General features: G+C 45.0%; 1 protein-coding gene across 1 annotated transcript in view; it reads right to left on the reverse strand.

The window, feature by feature from the left end:
- LOC105825308 (SWI/SNF-related matrix-associated actin-dependent regulator of chromatin subfamily A-like protein 1) overlaps positions 1–15,207 on the reverse strand; it is a 55,815-nt gene extending 40,608 nt beyond the window's left edge. Inside the window, exons 1-6 of the mRNA XM_012663070.1 lie at positions 14,980–15,207; positions 12,492–12,542; positions 7,706–7,895; positions 5,241–5,391; positions 3,427–3,591; positions 877–942 (exon numbers count right to left, since the gene is read on the reverse strand). Of these exons, the coding sequence (XP_012518524.1) occupies positions 877–942; positions 3,427–3,591; positions 5,241–5,391; positions 7,706–7,895; positions 12,492–12,542; positions 14,980–15,190 (834 nt within the window). The 5' untranslated portion in view covers positions 15,191–15,207. The remainder of the gene's footprint in view (positions 1–876; positions 943–3,426; positions 3,592–5,240; positions 5,392–7,705; positions 7,896–12,491; positions 12,543–14,979) is intronic.
- Between the last annotated feature and the right edge of the window lie 65 nt (positions 15,208–15,272).

Here is a 15,272-nt window from a genome sequence, read left to right on the forward strand (position 1 = left end):
CCTGTAGTCCCAGCTACTCGGGAGGCTGTGGCAAGAGGATTGGTTAAGCCCAGGGGTTTGAGGCTGCTGTGAGTTATGATGACACCACTATATTCTACCTGGATGGACAGAGTCTCTGTCTCAAAAAAAACAAAACGAAACAAAAACAAACAAAAAAACTCCAAAAAACCTAACATGGAACCTATGATGTTGCATGTCAGAGCACATTTAGATAAAGACTTGAACCTATAGCAAATGCCCATTTCTGCTGCTCTGAAGCCAGAACTCATATCGGCCAAAGCACTCAAGGACAAATTCAGACCTAAAGAGAGGAATGCAGATGGCCCTCCTGTTAGCCAAACAGGCTTAGGGAGCCACAGGAAAGAGTATCAGCTTAGAGACACATCTCAGCGTTGCCAGCACATCTTGCTGATATATCGGATCTAGCCCAGTTTTAAGTTTGTCTAATTCGGCTCCCTTGGTTTCCAGCACCTTGATAGCTTTGCCACTACAAGCAACTTAGATGATATACAGTTGTTTCCGAGCTGTTCAGTGGACAAGCTGCTAAAGGTATTCTTGCCCAGGTAAGAAGCCAGAGGAGGGTTCTGGAGTCTAGTTCCCACCCACCCTGTGACTCTCAACAGGTCTTCATCTTTGAGAGACAAAAACAAAAGTACTGATCACTTGCTCCTTAGCAGGATGTTAGGAAGAAAAACAAAATTGGCACCAAAGCCCTCAGGAGAGATGCCGTAAGTCAACACTGAGTCACATCCACGGCCCACAGGCCTGGACTTGCAGCCCTTGCTCTATTAGGACCCTCACAAGACCAAGCAAAATACTGTGAGATCTCAGTGCCGAGGGGGCTCGGGCTTGGAATCTGTTCTCAGCAGTACTTACCTTTAGGAGGGGCAGAGCTGCTCGGCAGCGGCCAGTCTTACTGTTTTTGAGGAAGTGAGATTCATCCTGAAAAGAAACAGCCACGTAGGTGAACAAGGCCCCGTCCTGAGTGGCAGAGACAGAGCCCACCTTCAGGTTGACCCTGGCAAGGTACACGCAATGTGGATGCCTCCCTTAGCACTTTCATGGGCCTACGTAAGGACCCAGAGCTCTGGTGGCAGCTTCTCTACTACATTCTTGGCAAGTTGCTTCATCTCTGGGGACAGTTTCCACCTGTAAAGTAGGGCTAGTGAATCCCTCCCCTGCCTAACATCAGAGGCTGCTTGGATGAGCAAACCATTGAAAGGTGGTTTGCTGCTCTGTAGGAGGCACCTTGCACCTGTGTGGCACTGGAGTAAAGTGTGCTGAAGACCCGTGGCAGGCTCCGCAGTAGTGTGAAGCCTGGGGGTCCGGCCCCTGCGGGAAGATGTCAGACACGCTGACAGCCTAGCAGACAGTGTTATTAACATGTCACTGAAGTGGGTGCAAACAAAGTTCTGCGGGAACTGAGAAACGGAAAGATGATGATGTGATGATTCTTGTTCTCAAGGGACTATTATATTTAGAACAGAGTCTGATTATTTACAGTCTGCATTCTGTGCATAAGCAAACACAAAACTTCTCATATTTTCTAAAGCCAAATGAGTTACTAAATACATTATTAGTATTTTGGGGGAAATACAGTTTGGTACACATTCAAATTCCTGGCTACGTGACTCTGAGCAACTAGTTGACCTTTCTACAATGCCAGTTTCTCCTAATGGGTTTAATTTTCCCATTTTACAGTTCCCAGTGTGTTGAGTTGCTGGGGGTCTTAAATGGGCTAACACACACAAAGTCCTTAGAACAGTCCTGCCACTTAGTAAGTACTCCTGGCATGTGCCACCCTATAACTGAGGGATACCAGTGAGATCCCGCCTCTGTCCCCGAAGCCGATCTGGAAGAAATCCTCTGTTCTCTTTCAGCTATGATGAACAAAAAGGGCCTCGAGACCACAACAAAGGGGAGTGTGAGATAATCCCCAAACGTCAAGACAGTATCTAGTCCCAGAAGCCTGGGTGTTATATTTGTATGCTTATCTGATGATGTGCCCTGATGACAGTCCAGAAAAAGGTGTTGGAAGTGGAATAGACTCTTTCAATCACTGAAAAATGTGCCAATATCGGAGCAAATCACAAAGAATAGCTTGATACTGAAGCTTCTAAGAAGTGTGACACCTCAGAGCCATGACTCTATTCCTTCCTATAACGTTTCTTCAAAAACAGGGGGACAGGGCTCTTATTTAACTGAAGAACAAACCAACACTGGTAGTAAGTGGCTTGCCAAAAATCATATGGCAGGTTAAGTGATGGGTCAGAACAGAAAAACAGGAATTCTGAAGGCAGTTGCAACCTAGTTTTAATCAATAACTCTCCAACTTGCTGGCTTTCTGCCTATGGCAAATTATGTACCCACTCTCATTGTCAGTTTCATCAGCTGTGAAATGGATAATTCACAAGGATAAAGGAAAATACCTGCTCAGGGGCCATTGGGAAGATCAGTGATTATATTTAAGTACCTAATACAAGGTAACACTCAAGAAATGGAGGCATTACTCTTCCCACACACTCTAGAGCAATCATTATCATCCTGGGAAACTTCTTTTGATGTTTTCATTTCACATGTATGCTGACATCTTTTCAAAGCCATACCTGAATTTGTGCCAAACCAGAAATGACTCCACCAAAGACTCATTACCTGTATAGCTTTGAAAAATTGTAAACACTTAGTCTGCTTATGCTAAGAACACAGTGTGGTTCTTAGTCCAAAACATAATAATAGATCCCCTGAGGTCAGTAACTGTATCTTCTCCTTCCCTTCTCTAAGCTCCTACAATATTTTTGTGAACTATGTTGACACATTCAGTACTGACAGGAAACCAAGTCTGTCTAGACTTTCCTTAGGAAGTATATGAAGAGTTAAAAGGAAAGCCAGTAACTGAGATGTGCTGTCAAATCTGGCAGCAGGACTCCAGTAAAGCCTTCTTTAAAAAAGCAACTAGAATAGAAAGTCCTTTTGGGAGGGAAGAAGGGAGGTATCTTCATACTGCCTAAAAGAAAGCTTTATTATTTGAACTGCATGTCTCAGCCACCCTGACAAGATGGCACCAGACGCAGGCACACCCCCTTGCCGTCCAGGCTGTAGAAGTCCTAGGTTGTCTGGGGTCCACGGGATGGTCCCACCCATGACCCCACAGTGGGGAAGAGGTGGGCTAGAAACCCCCAGCAAAGACCCTATTAAATCACATTTTTTAAAAAGCTCTCCAGGAGATTCTAATCTGTAGCCAGGATTGCAAATGGCTATTTGAGACAAACGAAATGCCAGTTCCCCATAAAACAAAGAAAGTGATTTCTATTCTCCTAGAAACTAAGTGAGGCTCAATGAGATTATGGATATGCAAGTTCTTGGAGTTTTTGAGAAGAAAGTTTCCAGAGAGATAAAATACTTAAGAGACTTTGCCAAGTCACTTACAATGATGACAACTTTAAAAGGGGTTTTTAGCTTTAGCTGTTTTTCCAACTTGCTAAGCAGGTCAAAACTGACAATGTTGACCAAGCCAGCTCTCAAGTGGTCCTTCCCGGTCACCACGACGTTGATGTCTTCTGGGCTCAGAGATGGCAGCCACCGAAGAAAGGCCTGTGGATGACAGGGAAGAACAAAACCACAATGACGACCTGGCACAGCAGCTGTGGTCATGACCCCAGCCAACCCACCAAGAGCACACTCTCAGCATGGACCAATAGTCACACTCCCTGAAGAAAAAACACGGTCTCTCTCCCACCATGTCCTCCTGTATCCACGGTAGTCCTCGTGGCCATGAACAGCCATCACCTACACCTTCCTCTCACCCACCCACCCCCTTCATGTGCCCCTGACAGGACACTCCCTTCCTTGGTTGGCAATCACTTCATGACGTCTGTGGGTCTCAGTGCTGTGATCTCTAACTAGACAGCAAGTTTCTACTGGGAAAGAATGGACTCTCTTTAAAAGGAATGTTATAAAGAACTTAGCAAAGCCTGGTACACTGAAGGCAACTGTAAGTGTTTATTGATGATGATGATGAAAACATTTATGTCACTATTTCTACAAATCCAAATCTACCTTCTCTCTCTCTAGCATTCTTACCCTTTCTAGCCAAACCCAGTGCCTGCAGCCAGTGGAAGGCCACCAGGGTGGCTCCACGGCAGTGCCCGGGCATCTGGGTGCTGCCCCATCCTGCCCAGGCTGACACTGGTCTGACACAGGGAACACGGGTAACCGTCTGACTATCTGACTCTTGCCTCCAATTTCTGAGGGTGCTGTAGGAATCTAACACACAAAATATGCATTGAATAACTACTTTCTACAGGCATTGGCAGAATTCAGATCTCAAGGACAGAAAAAGAACAAAGTATTGTTTTGATAACATTTTTTAGGTTTTTTGCCTTTTCTTCACTGTTTTCTTCACTTAGAACGGCATGTCTGGGCATCAGGCTGACCAGGAGCAGGTGGAGCTGCCTCTTCTCCACAAGTGGCTCGTGGAGGCCTTAGGAAGAAGCCCAGCTGTGAGGAGGCCAAAGGCCGACCTCAGTAGCATAAAGCTAGAAAAAGCTATGGAAATGGATTAGGTCTTCTTCTTCTCAGTCTGCTCATACGGATTTTTACTCATTTCACAAAACCACTCTGATTCCTGGATTTATAGTAGAAAGAGCTCAAGGGTGAGTGATAAGACAGTGCTCATGTCAGGTTCTTCACCCATCAAGTTACCTGGCAGACAGTGAACATCCTACGCACACCACCCTCTACGGAGTGCAAAACCTCGGAGCCAGGACGTCAGGAGAGGCCATTCAAGGTCCTGGACGGCGGCTCCTCACTAGCATGAAGCACGGCCTTAACCTCTGTGAGATGCAGCTTTCTCATCTATAAATCAGGTTACTATCTATTGTGTCTACTGCACATGGCTATTACGGGATTAAGGAAAATAAAGGAGGTAAAAATATTTTGAAAATGAAGTATGCTACAGAAAAAAGGTATTATTAGCAGGGACACAGAGGTACCGGAAGTGTCTGCTAACAGGAGGAGGTAAGTCTCCAGGCTGGTAACTACCTGGCTTTCTTCCCCAAAGGTATAGCCTGATTCTAATTCAGAAAACCATGAGCCTGCCCTCAGGGGGCTACCTCATCTCTCCCCCTGCCCTTACCTGAGACAGATCCTTAAAGACCCCCAGGCCCTGTCTCCAATTATTTCATTGCTCTGACATTGGGGAAAACCTTCTCTGCGAAAATCACAATACAAAGAGAATTAACCTGCTCCCAGGTGAAGCGCACAGAGGAAGGTACCACCACCAGGAGTGGCCACTCCTTCCGGTAGAAGGCTGCTATGCAGATAGCTTGGATGGTCTTCCCCAGGCCCATGTCATCGGCAAGCAGCAGGCGGCCTCCTTTTGCTATGGCAAAACTGAAAGCAGACACGGTGAGGACAACAGCACAGGCAACAGCACAGCACGTTTCCCAGGGGCTTTGCTCGGCCCCCCCGTGCAGCAGGTAGGCACTGCACTGGCCAGCGCAGGCCTGCCCACCACCAGACTCGCTCCCCAAAGAGGAAGGAGCAGGAGCCAGTTAGGAGGCAAATAAAACAAGAAAAAGAGCAGGTCAAACAGGGAAAATGTGAAATGGTGGCCAAAAGGTGGGGCAAAGATCTAGAAGATCTTTAGGTCACGGAAGCCAAGGGAGGACGTTTCCAGTAAGAGGAGTCAGTGTCAGCCTCAGCCTAACGCAGGCAAGGCCCAGGGGGTGTGGACGGAGTGGCATGGGGGGCAGCCCACAGCCAGGGGCTGCGGAGGGGAGCACCCACTTACTGAGAGTCCTCCTGGAAAGGAAGGAAGGAAAGCAGAGTTGGTGGGGCAAAAACGAGGCTTTTCTGAAGATCAGAGAGTGCTCAGTACACAGAAAGGCAAAGGGACGGAGCTGGCAGAGACAGAAAATGCTGAAGAGGACAGACACAGGAAAGAAGGGGAGCAAGGGAGAGGGAGCCCCAACCTCAGCATCGAGTTCTTCACTCCCTGGCAGCCCCAGGATCCTAAAGCCCTTGAAGTGCAACAACCCCGGGTAACAGCCGATGAAGAAGGGTGCACCGCACTATGTTGGAGGCCCAGCTCCCCACTCCACAGCTGCGCTCCTTCCTGCACGTCACCTCACCTCACTCTGCCTCAGCCCTCAGCAGTCAGCAGGGACCTGCCTCACAGCGTTGTGGGAAGATGAACAAAGTTAATACACACAGCACTGAAAACAATGCTTGGCACCATCGTAAGCGCTAAGGAAGTGCTTCTATCCTAACTACTATTCCACAAAAAGAAAAATAATCAAGACACAAACAGTGAAAACGACTTGCTCGAGTCGCATGAGGAATCAGTGGAAAAAAGCAAAAAGGACCCCGAGTGCCAGATGTCTGGTGCCCTGTGCCAAACCCTAGTCCTCTTTCCATGGATTCCTGAAAAACTGAACATTTGCTCAGGAACCTGCTAATAAGCCAGTCGCATAGCTCTTTTTCTTTTCCGTCTCGCACAGCAAAAACAGAATAGAACCTCTTCTCATCAGAAGGTATGGTGACAAGAACTAAACCACCCTGAGCCTGGTTAAAACAAGGCACAAAGGACATCTCAACAGATGAAGGACTGAAATGGCAAAGCAAGGTGACGTTTTGTAAAGTGCACTCTCTAGAGAGATAGGAGAGAAAGGGAGATAAGAGTAACAGGCAGGGCTGGGGCCACAGGGACACAGTACAGCATGCTGTGCCCCAATGGCACCCAGACCAGAATCCTGCCTGAGACAGCAGCCAAACTGCTGCCAAATACCACAAACAGGTCTCGGGCAGGCAGGCCATCTCCGTTTGTCAGCTCCGTTGATATTAATAACTCAGGTTCCACCCCCTGCAGAGGACTCTGTCTGCAACCACACTGCCTAATAACAGCTCTAACACACATTATCTCTAGACGGACTATCAAGACTTCCTCTTTCCTCTCCTTGAACTACTGCATTTTCAAGAGAAGGCAACTTCAAACCTAGCATTTTGCTTCTCCCAAGAAACTGTGGAAAACAAGGACAGGTCATGACACGAGTTTATCTTTTTTCTGTCTAAGAGCACCCTGAGTTTCTTTTGGAGAGCCACCACCTCCCACTCTCAGCCGAAGTATTTTGGGGGATAGGCCCTTGCCACTGGCTTCAGGGATGAGCTTATCACCCAGTCTAACCAACAAGACTTTAAGCCTCCAAGGCCACAGTGACTGGCTCCGATGTCAGCACCAGACTTAAGCCATTGCAGTGTCAAACTCATCAGGAAAAAAGTGCTTCTGTAGTTGCTAAGCTGATGGACTGACAGCTGGAAGCCCCTGGCAGCCTTAGTTGCCACACTTGAGGAGCACCTGGCTGAGAACAGAGCAAACTAAGAAGAGCTGAGAGAGGGAGAGTCCTCATGAGATCTTAAGAGATGTTGGATTTTCTACAACATGCACTGAGAAACCTCTTTCATTAAGCTAGTTTAAATGGGATTTCTGCATACCTGCAATCAGAGTCCTGGTTAACCCATGGAATTTGAAATCAATGGTTACAATGAGGCTTTGGTAACAGCACACCTGGCTGTTTAATGCTTAGATTCTTCCAGGTATTTGTGGAAGATGAGAGTTCATAAAAGGGGAAGCACCTGAACCCAGCTTGAGGGGAGTGATGAAATTCACGCAAGAGAAGGGAAGGTGAGAGGAAGATCAAGAACCTACTTGACGCCAGCTCTCTGAAAGGGCATCAGATTGAACACGAGCTTGGGGTCCACTTCAGAAAGGTCTGCCTCTGGGACATCTGCCGTGGGATGAAGAGATGTCTTCACCAGCTGAGAAGCAAAAGCCAGGGTGAGCGTTTTGGGCAGGGGATCCAGCTGAACTTGTGGAAGGTTGTCGCGTACCCTTTCAACTGGAAAGAACAGAGGTGTATGAGCTGGAGTGTTCACTCCTACTCTGGGGAAAGAAAAAGGGCTTTGAGATAACACAGTTCAATAACTGAAATTCTGCTTCACCCCATCTTCTCAAAAAGGTCAACTAGAGAGAAAATCAGGGGCTGACAGTTACATCCTAGGCAAAGTACATTAACTTAGACAACTAATTTCCTTCTCTATTCCTTAATTTCTGCAAATAAGAGGCAAGCAATAATGCCAAATTGATTTGCTATAATACACAAACACTGGAAAGAAATGTATTTTTGTGACTGATTTTTTTTTTTTACCCTAAAGAAATTTAAAAAGTTATCTCAGTATTCCCATTCAAAAAATAAGGACCCATATTCTTTAAAAAAATCAGTCCAGAAAGACCCATGAAAAAGCAAGTCTTAGAATAAATTTTGTCTTGTTTTCATTCTCCTTATGTTTTATTTTGATGGTTTTGATGTTTGAGGAGGCAGAGAACTCCAAGTGCTCAACTTTCAAAAGGCAAGGAAACACTCTGCTCTGTATGGAGAAGCTGTTAGGTGTTTCCAAGAAGATAGGTAGGACGGTAGTGCTGTTTAAAAACAACAAAAGGCAGAGTCTATGCGAAAGCCACAAACTGATAAAAAAGTACATTTTTGGCCCTTTACATAAAAGAATAAATATCTCCCCTTGAGAGAAGTGAGTTTTATAGGACTGATTTCTGTGGTAAAGAAGCTAAAAAATCCTGTATCTGGATGTTCCTTGCTAGCTCCTTACCTATTCTCTAATGCAGACATGAGCAGTCTAAAGCTTGTGGGCCAAATTGGCCTCCTGCCTGTTTTTCAATAAAGTTTTACTGGAGCACAGCTATGCCATTCATTTACGGACTGTGTCCGGCTGCTTTCATATTACAATGGCAGAGCTGAGAGCCGTTGGGATAGAGACTGCATGGCCCACAAAGCCTAAAATATTTATTAATACTATTTGGCCCTTTATAAAAAAAGTTTACCAACGCCTGCTAAGCTTAGAATCTAAACTATTAGAGTGACCATTACTCAGACTCTTTCAATTTACATTTAGCAGCCTTTACTTTCCTTCCAAGTGTGCTGGTCCTAGATCCCTATACGATGGAGAAATGTTTTAGTTAGGGCCATTCACCCCAGTGGGAGAAATAAATTACTTGGGATCTACATGGAAATGAAAACAAATTAGTGGCACTGACCTTGCTTTTTGAAAGAACTTAGTCTCACCTGGTTTTAAAATTTAAAAAAGAGAAAAGAAAAAAAACTTTACTCAATAGAGAAACAGAAAAGAATTAATAGAACATAATTATCAGGGGTGAGGGAGATGAATTAAAAGTAAAAAACTTAGAGAAAAGATGACAGACCTAGAGATCCCTGGTAGTAGAATTATTAAATTACAAATCACAGCTGTCCTGTGGGCTGTAACTTTCAAGATGTTCTTCCCATTTATCATTTTCCTTTGAAAAACCTAATTAGAAGAGCAACTATTATTTACAGATTTTCAATCGCTCTTTATCCTTTTCCTTTTTAATAGCGCTCTCGGGAGTCAGAGTAACCCACCAAGAGGCTAATTGTCCTCAGATATCCAGTAAAAAAAAAAAAAAAAAAAAAGGAAAAACTGGGTGTATTTATTTCTACCCAATATTATTTGAAATTCTAAGGTTGTTGGTTCTCTATTCCATATGGTCATGTGTGATCCTATGTTTTCTTAACATCCTCACAAGGTCTTCCAAAAGTCTTTTGCTACAACCATCAGTTGGTTACCACTGCAAATACTGATGTGCATACGCAGGACAAAGCTATCTGCTGCTACCTCCAATTGCTTTGTATTTTCAATATATTTAAATCAATTTCTGCCCTTCACTAAATATAAGTACCAGTTATTTCTGGAAACAGTTTCTATGAACAGAATCACCATGAGAGGAAATTAGGTAAGGTTGACAGCTTTAATATAAAATAGACTGTCCATACTGATGCAGAAATACGTTTTATACCTCCAAATTAAATCTGAGCATGCTGATTTCTGCACACTTCAGGAGACTGAGCACTCTATGTGCTTTCAGAAACCATTTTCATTTTAATCCTACTGATCTTCAGAACTCAAATACTTCATGAAAGCTAAGAAAGGGCTGATGATCTGGCTGGTGTAAAATGCAGTGCTTTGTAAGCATTATGCTCTTTCAGCCATTTAAGAGGAATAAAACCAACATCCACTATGTCTCCTACCAACTATCTCCAAGATCCTAGGCTGCTAGTTCAGCCAACTGTGTGTTTGAGAAAGCTACCATTCCCTGTCAACATCTGTCTCTACTGTCATTTCCTTGCTACTGGGAGATGACAGGCATGCTGTCTAGCTTCATGAGTCATCTAGAAGTCATTTCTGTAAAATAGCTCTTTGGCAGAATGCTACTAGCCACACAGCAGAGATGCTAATGTTTTCAAATAGCAGCTGACAAGACAAGATTGTTGAGAGCCCTTCTGGACTGTGACAGCCAGGGGAAAACAAAAGGCCTTATGCCAATTTCACTGGGACAAAAGTCCCCACAACACTTAGAAAAGAGAGGGGAGGAAAGTGCTTAGATTCGCCTTACTAGAGAAAATGATTCTCACTACTTCATCAATGAGGATTCGTGTACTCAAGTCTCACTGACATTCTCATATGTACGCGTTCACTAGCTTGGGGTCAATAATCTAATTTCACACATGAGAAAGGCGACCTCGGGGTGAAGCGAGAGGAGCCCACTGCCCAGGAAACGGGACTGTATTCCGCAGTGCCCTCCCTCTTTGGCTTCTTACTTCACGGAGCTGCTTCTAAATTTGATAATGGGTCAGGTTACAAACACAGATGGCAATTTTATTCTTATTTCTGTCACTGACTTTACTGTGACCCTGTGAAGCTCCCAATAAGGAAAGCTTTGGACTCAAGCTTTTTCCAATCTATGAAATGGGGAGGATCAGTCTTACCTTCCATGAGACACGGTAAAGACGAGATAGCATGTAAAAACTAAATCCATTAATAAAACTCTTTGCTCAGGGTCTGTGGAATCATTAATATCAAGTGCAAAATTTTATATATGGCCATTATGTGCATTTTTTTCTGGGTGAAGAATCCATTGTTTTCATGCGATATTTCAAGGAGTCTATGGTCCACAAAAGATTAGGAACCGTTACATAATGCTGTATGGATGAGTCATAAGTCATAGATTTTCAACATTACATTCATCTGTTAATGCTGTAAGTATCTTGCTTTTTGTTGTTCCGTAAAAGTCAACACCTTTATAGCTGACATATTTATGAGTTTCTTGGTTGAAAGACAAAGAAGTGAAAAGGAAAGAACTCCTATTTCTCATCAAAAATTCAGCTTTGACCAAATAGTTCCTCCTGAATCACAAATTCCAAATAGCAGCAGCCATAGTCTCCAGATCAACCTGAGCTAACCTTTCTGCTTTAGCCAGCATTTACTGATACTCAGCACCATCTCCTAGCCAAACCTAATCTTGTAGTTCACAGCAAGTTTTGCTCAAGGAATCAAAGCCCTTCCTTTTTATGTAATTCCTATGTCAACAGAGAAGACAGGGATTAAACATCTTCCCCCTGCCCCCTTTTTTTTTTAACTGAAGGGACAAATGGGACCTGGAGTGTTGAATTACCTACCCAATGTCACACAGGAGGTCACATAAGGAGACAAAGGGAAAGAACCCAGGTTTTCAACCTCTTTCTTAAAGCCCTAGCCTGATGGGCAAGACATCTAAGGACTCAGAGCTCCCAGGGTTGGATCATGTCTCTCCAGGCCTGACTGGTACCAACGAATGACTCCTCCCTCCACCTGGGAGGCCCAGTAAGTCCTCAGCCGTCAAGCAGGAGAGACCTAGCTGTGCCAGCCTCGTACCCAATGCAGAATCGTTACAGCCAGATGGATGAGGGACCGGTATTCCGGGACAGGCTGAGATATGGCCATGTCCTCCTTTTCCAGGCATATTAGAAATAGATCGCCCCATCTAAGCAGAACATACAGAAGAAAATGATAAACCAAAACTGACTACTTCTTATTACAGTTATCTGTACACATACCCCCTTCCCTTGGTCATTCTCAAAGTGTTTGTTAAAATGCTTGAGTCCCCTGGCCTTGACCTCTGCACCTGACAGAACTCAGCCCATTACTCATGACTCTGCCTTTCTTGATCATCTAGCTCTAGAAGTAAATTGAGAGCCTGCTCTCAGAGGTCATCTTAGGAGAATGCGCAGCTTCCATCTAAGCTAAGCAATCCCAGCTCACCTCTGATTTCCAAAGTCCACAAACCCTCACTTCTAAGACTTCTATCAAGGCAGGATTACTAGTACTGCCTCACCCTTGTGGAAGAAGAGGTCCTGCGTTCAAGTGGGCTGTCACAAAGCCATTGTCTCAGTGGTCACAGATGAGGCTGCCCAAGAACATCCCCACCTTTACTTACCCTGTACTTACCCTGCATCTGAAGTTACCACAGGAGAGGAAGGAGGAGATTGTTTGACAATACATTAAATTTAAGGCAGATTATTAAAACTTAATAATAGCATGATATAAAACAGGCAAGGAAGGCTTCTCACTTAGTTTATTGTGTTCTTCTAAGAGAAAGCTCCACTTCCTGGTCTTGACATCTGCAATGAGAAGAAATTCATAAGCAAACGGGACACCCTGCCCTCTCGCTATGTCATCGCACTGACTCCTTCATTCCCTGGCTTCAGAAACTTACGTTAAGCCTGGACAATGTGGCAGGCCCTGTACCTGGCACCAGGGATACAGTAATAAGATTGAGTACTTGCCCTCTTGAAGTTTCCACGGTATGCCGGGAGGAGAAACAGGCAGAGATGGTGACAACACTGGGTTGTAAGGGTTGTGATAAAAGGTGTTACAGGCAGACATGACTAGAATGGCACAGCAGGTCAGAAACGCCCCGAACGTCCAAGACAGGGATGATAACTGTAGCTTCCATGATCACCCGGCACTCACTCTATGTCAGGCACTGTGCCAGGAGAGTCACTCACACCACCTCAGCTGCCCCCCACACCTCTGTGATATGGGCTGTGGTAACAGCTCCCTGATATACGTGGGAAACAAGCTGCGTGTGGTCAGTGGTCAAACTACCTATGTGCAAATCCCAGCTCTGCCTCTCACTGGCTGTGTGACCTCAGGCAAGTTATGTGACATCTTTGTGCCTCAGTTTCACATCTGGAAAATAAGGATACTACAGCCCCTTCCTCACAGGGTTACTGTGAGGATTACGTGAAAACCGAATGTAAGATGTCTATAAAAGTATATCTGGAAAACAAGGAGCATTCAAAAAAAAAAAGCTAGTTATGAATTACTGTTGTTATAATTATGTCATCTGCTAATTAGTACAATGTAGTAGAAATTACACACAATATTAACTTAAGAAAGTGGAGCAACTTACTACCCACCAGTGGCTCATTATTTAAATAGAGGAGTTTCTCTACTAATCCACCTTTTGAGAAAATCAAGAAAGCTTGGTCTTGATAAACACTAGCTGGGCAGCAAAAGTTAATTCTGTGCTGTGTGGTCATTTCAAAATCAAGGTGGTGGGAAAGAAGCACTATGGACATAGGGAGTCGGTTTTGGGAAAAAGTAAGGAAGTCCAGGGTTAACCTGAGGGAGGAACAAAAGCAGGCTAATCTCGAATGTAGGACTAGCACCGAGACAACAGCTTGATTCTGACAGTGGCAGGGTGGCCAATGGGAAAGCTACAAATGCGAGGGGCGGCAAAGAATCCAGTCATGGTTTGTGGGCGTCTGGGTGTGAGCAGGATCAGGGATCAGTATTTTCACTGTACCTGCTCCCAAAACAGCAGACCACATCAGGAGGGTGATCTCAAAGCCTGGTGATAGACAAAGATCATCGTGTTTATCTTTAAGGGCCAGTCCAAGCTTAAGCGGGACAGAAGAGGGGACAGGGAGCAAAGGATCCTGGCCCTCATGTGCGCAGCTCATCTCATGCCCAGGCTGGCCTAGCATAGCTCACCCATACCCTGCTCTTATCAGTTACAACTGTGTCCATCTAAGGGATGGTCACATAAGAGCATCACCCTCATCCTGAAGGGGGCCAAGCCCTGAGGAGAGCTCCTGTTGAGCAAGTAATGCTGGGGGCTTCTTCCATGATGTTGTCCGAATGTGATGTCTCAAAGGCATGAGGTTTTAAGGGTTTGATTTCTACTTGCCTAAGGAAAAGACTAAAACCATTTCAAGAACGGGAACATCCACCCACAAAAGCCAGGTAGTTTTTAACAACAATGTGACCCGAGCTAAAAATGAAACCCAGGAGCCCAGATTTCTAAAGCCACTTCTGACCAGGGAGCTTTTGAAGAGTCTCACAAAAAATAAAGCCAAACTATCGCTTTGGCCAGTGATTTTCAAGCCTAGTTAATAATTAGGCTCATCTGAAGACTTTTTAAAATACCAATGCCTAGGCCCCACCTAGGACCAAATAAACCAGCCTTTCTGGGTGAAAACCAGGCACCAGTGTTTTTGCAGTAGCCAGTGCCGCCAAGGAGCAGCCAGAGTGGGGAACCACCAGTGTTTTCAGACAATGGGCCTGTCACCAGCAGCCACAGCACCAGGGAACTTGTGAGAAAAGCCAATTTGGGGCCCCACCCTAGAGCTTCTGAATCATAAGCTCTGCCAGTGGGGCCCAGCAGTCTGCCTTTTAACAAGCCCTCCAGGCGGTTCCCATGAACCCTCAGAGTTTGAAAACCACTGTCTAAATTTATTTATTTTTATGATAACAACCTGTTTTTCTGCTCTGCTAAGGCCAAAATAAAAACAGATGGGTTTAAATAACTGAAGTAGGAATTTACCTGCTTCTACCAAGACACAGACCAAGTTGATGGGGAAAATTGTGGGGCCTTCTCTTTGGGAAGCCTTAACAACAAAACAGCCCCACTATGTGTTTGCTGTCTGGAACAAGGGAAGAGAAGCAGACCAGGAAGTCATTTTTGAATATTCAAAGATAACGTAAAACACCCTATCCTGAGATCATTGACCACTATACATCCTGGGAATCAGACAGAGACCAATTACGCACCGTATTTTCTGGAATCCATTTGTTTAAACAGTGCAATCAAGTCCTCTGAATAACCGATGTCTGCCTCAAAGCGGGCCCGTGAGATGAGCATGCATTGCCCCTTGACAAAGGCAAGGGACGGAGCTGAAGGAAGGCTGGCTTGTCCCCCAATGCTGGTGGAGGGTGACTCCCTGCTGCCATCGGCCCCTTTCAAAGGCTCCAGGGTGACCATGGAGAGGCGCTGGACTGCTTTTACTGCCAAAGAAGAAGAAAAGGACAGAAGTTGACAAAGGAGAGGACTCTGGCACAGCCCT

This window comes from Propithecus coquereli, unplaced genomic scaffold (genome assembly GCF_000956105.1).
Source record: "Propithecus coquereli isolate 6110/MARCELLA unplaced genomic scaffold, Pcoq_1.0 Scaffold792, whole genome shotgun sequence".
Taxonomy (NCBI): Eukaryota; Metazoa; Chordata; class Mammalia; order Primates; family Indriidae; genus Propithecus; species Propithecus coquereli.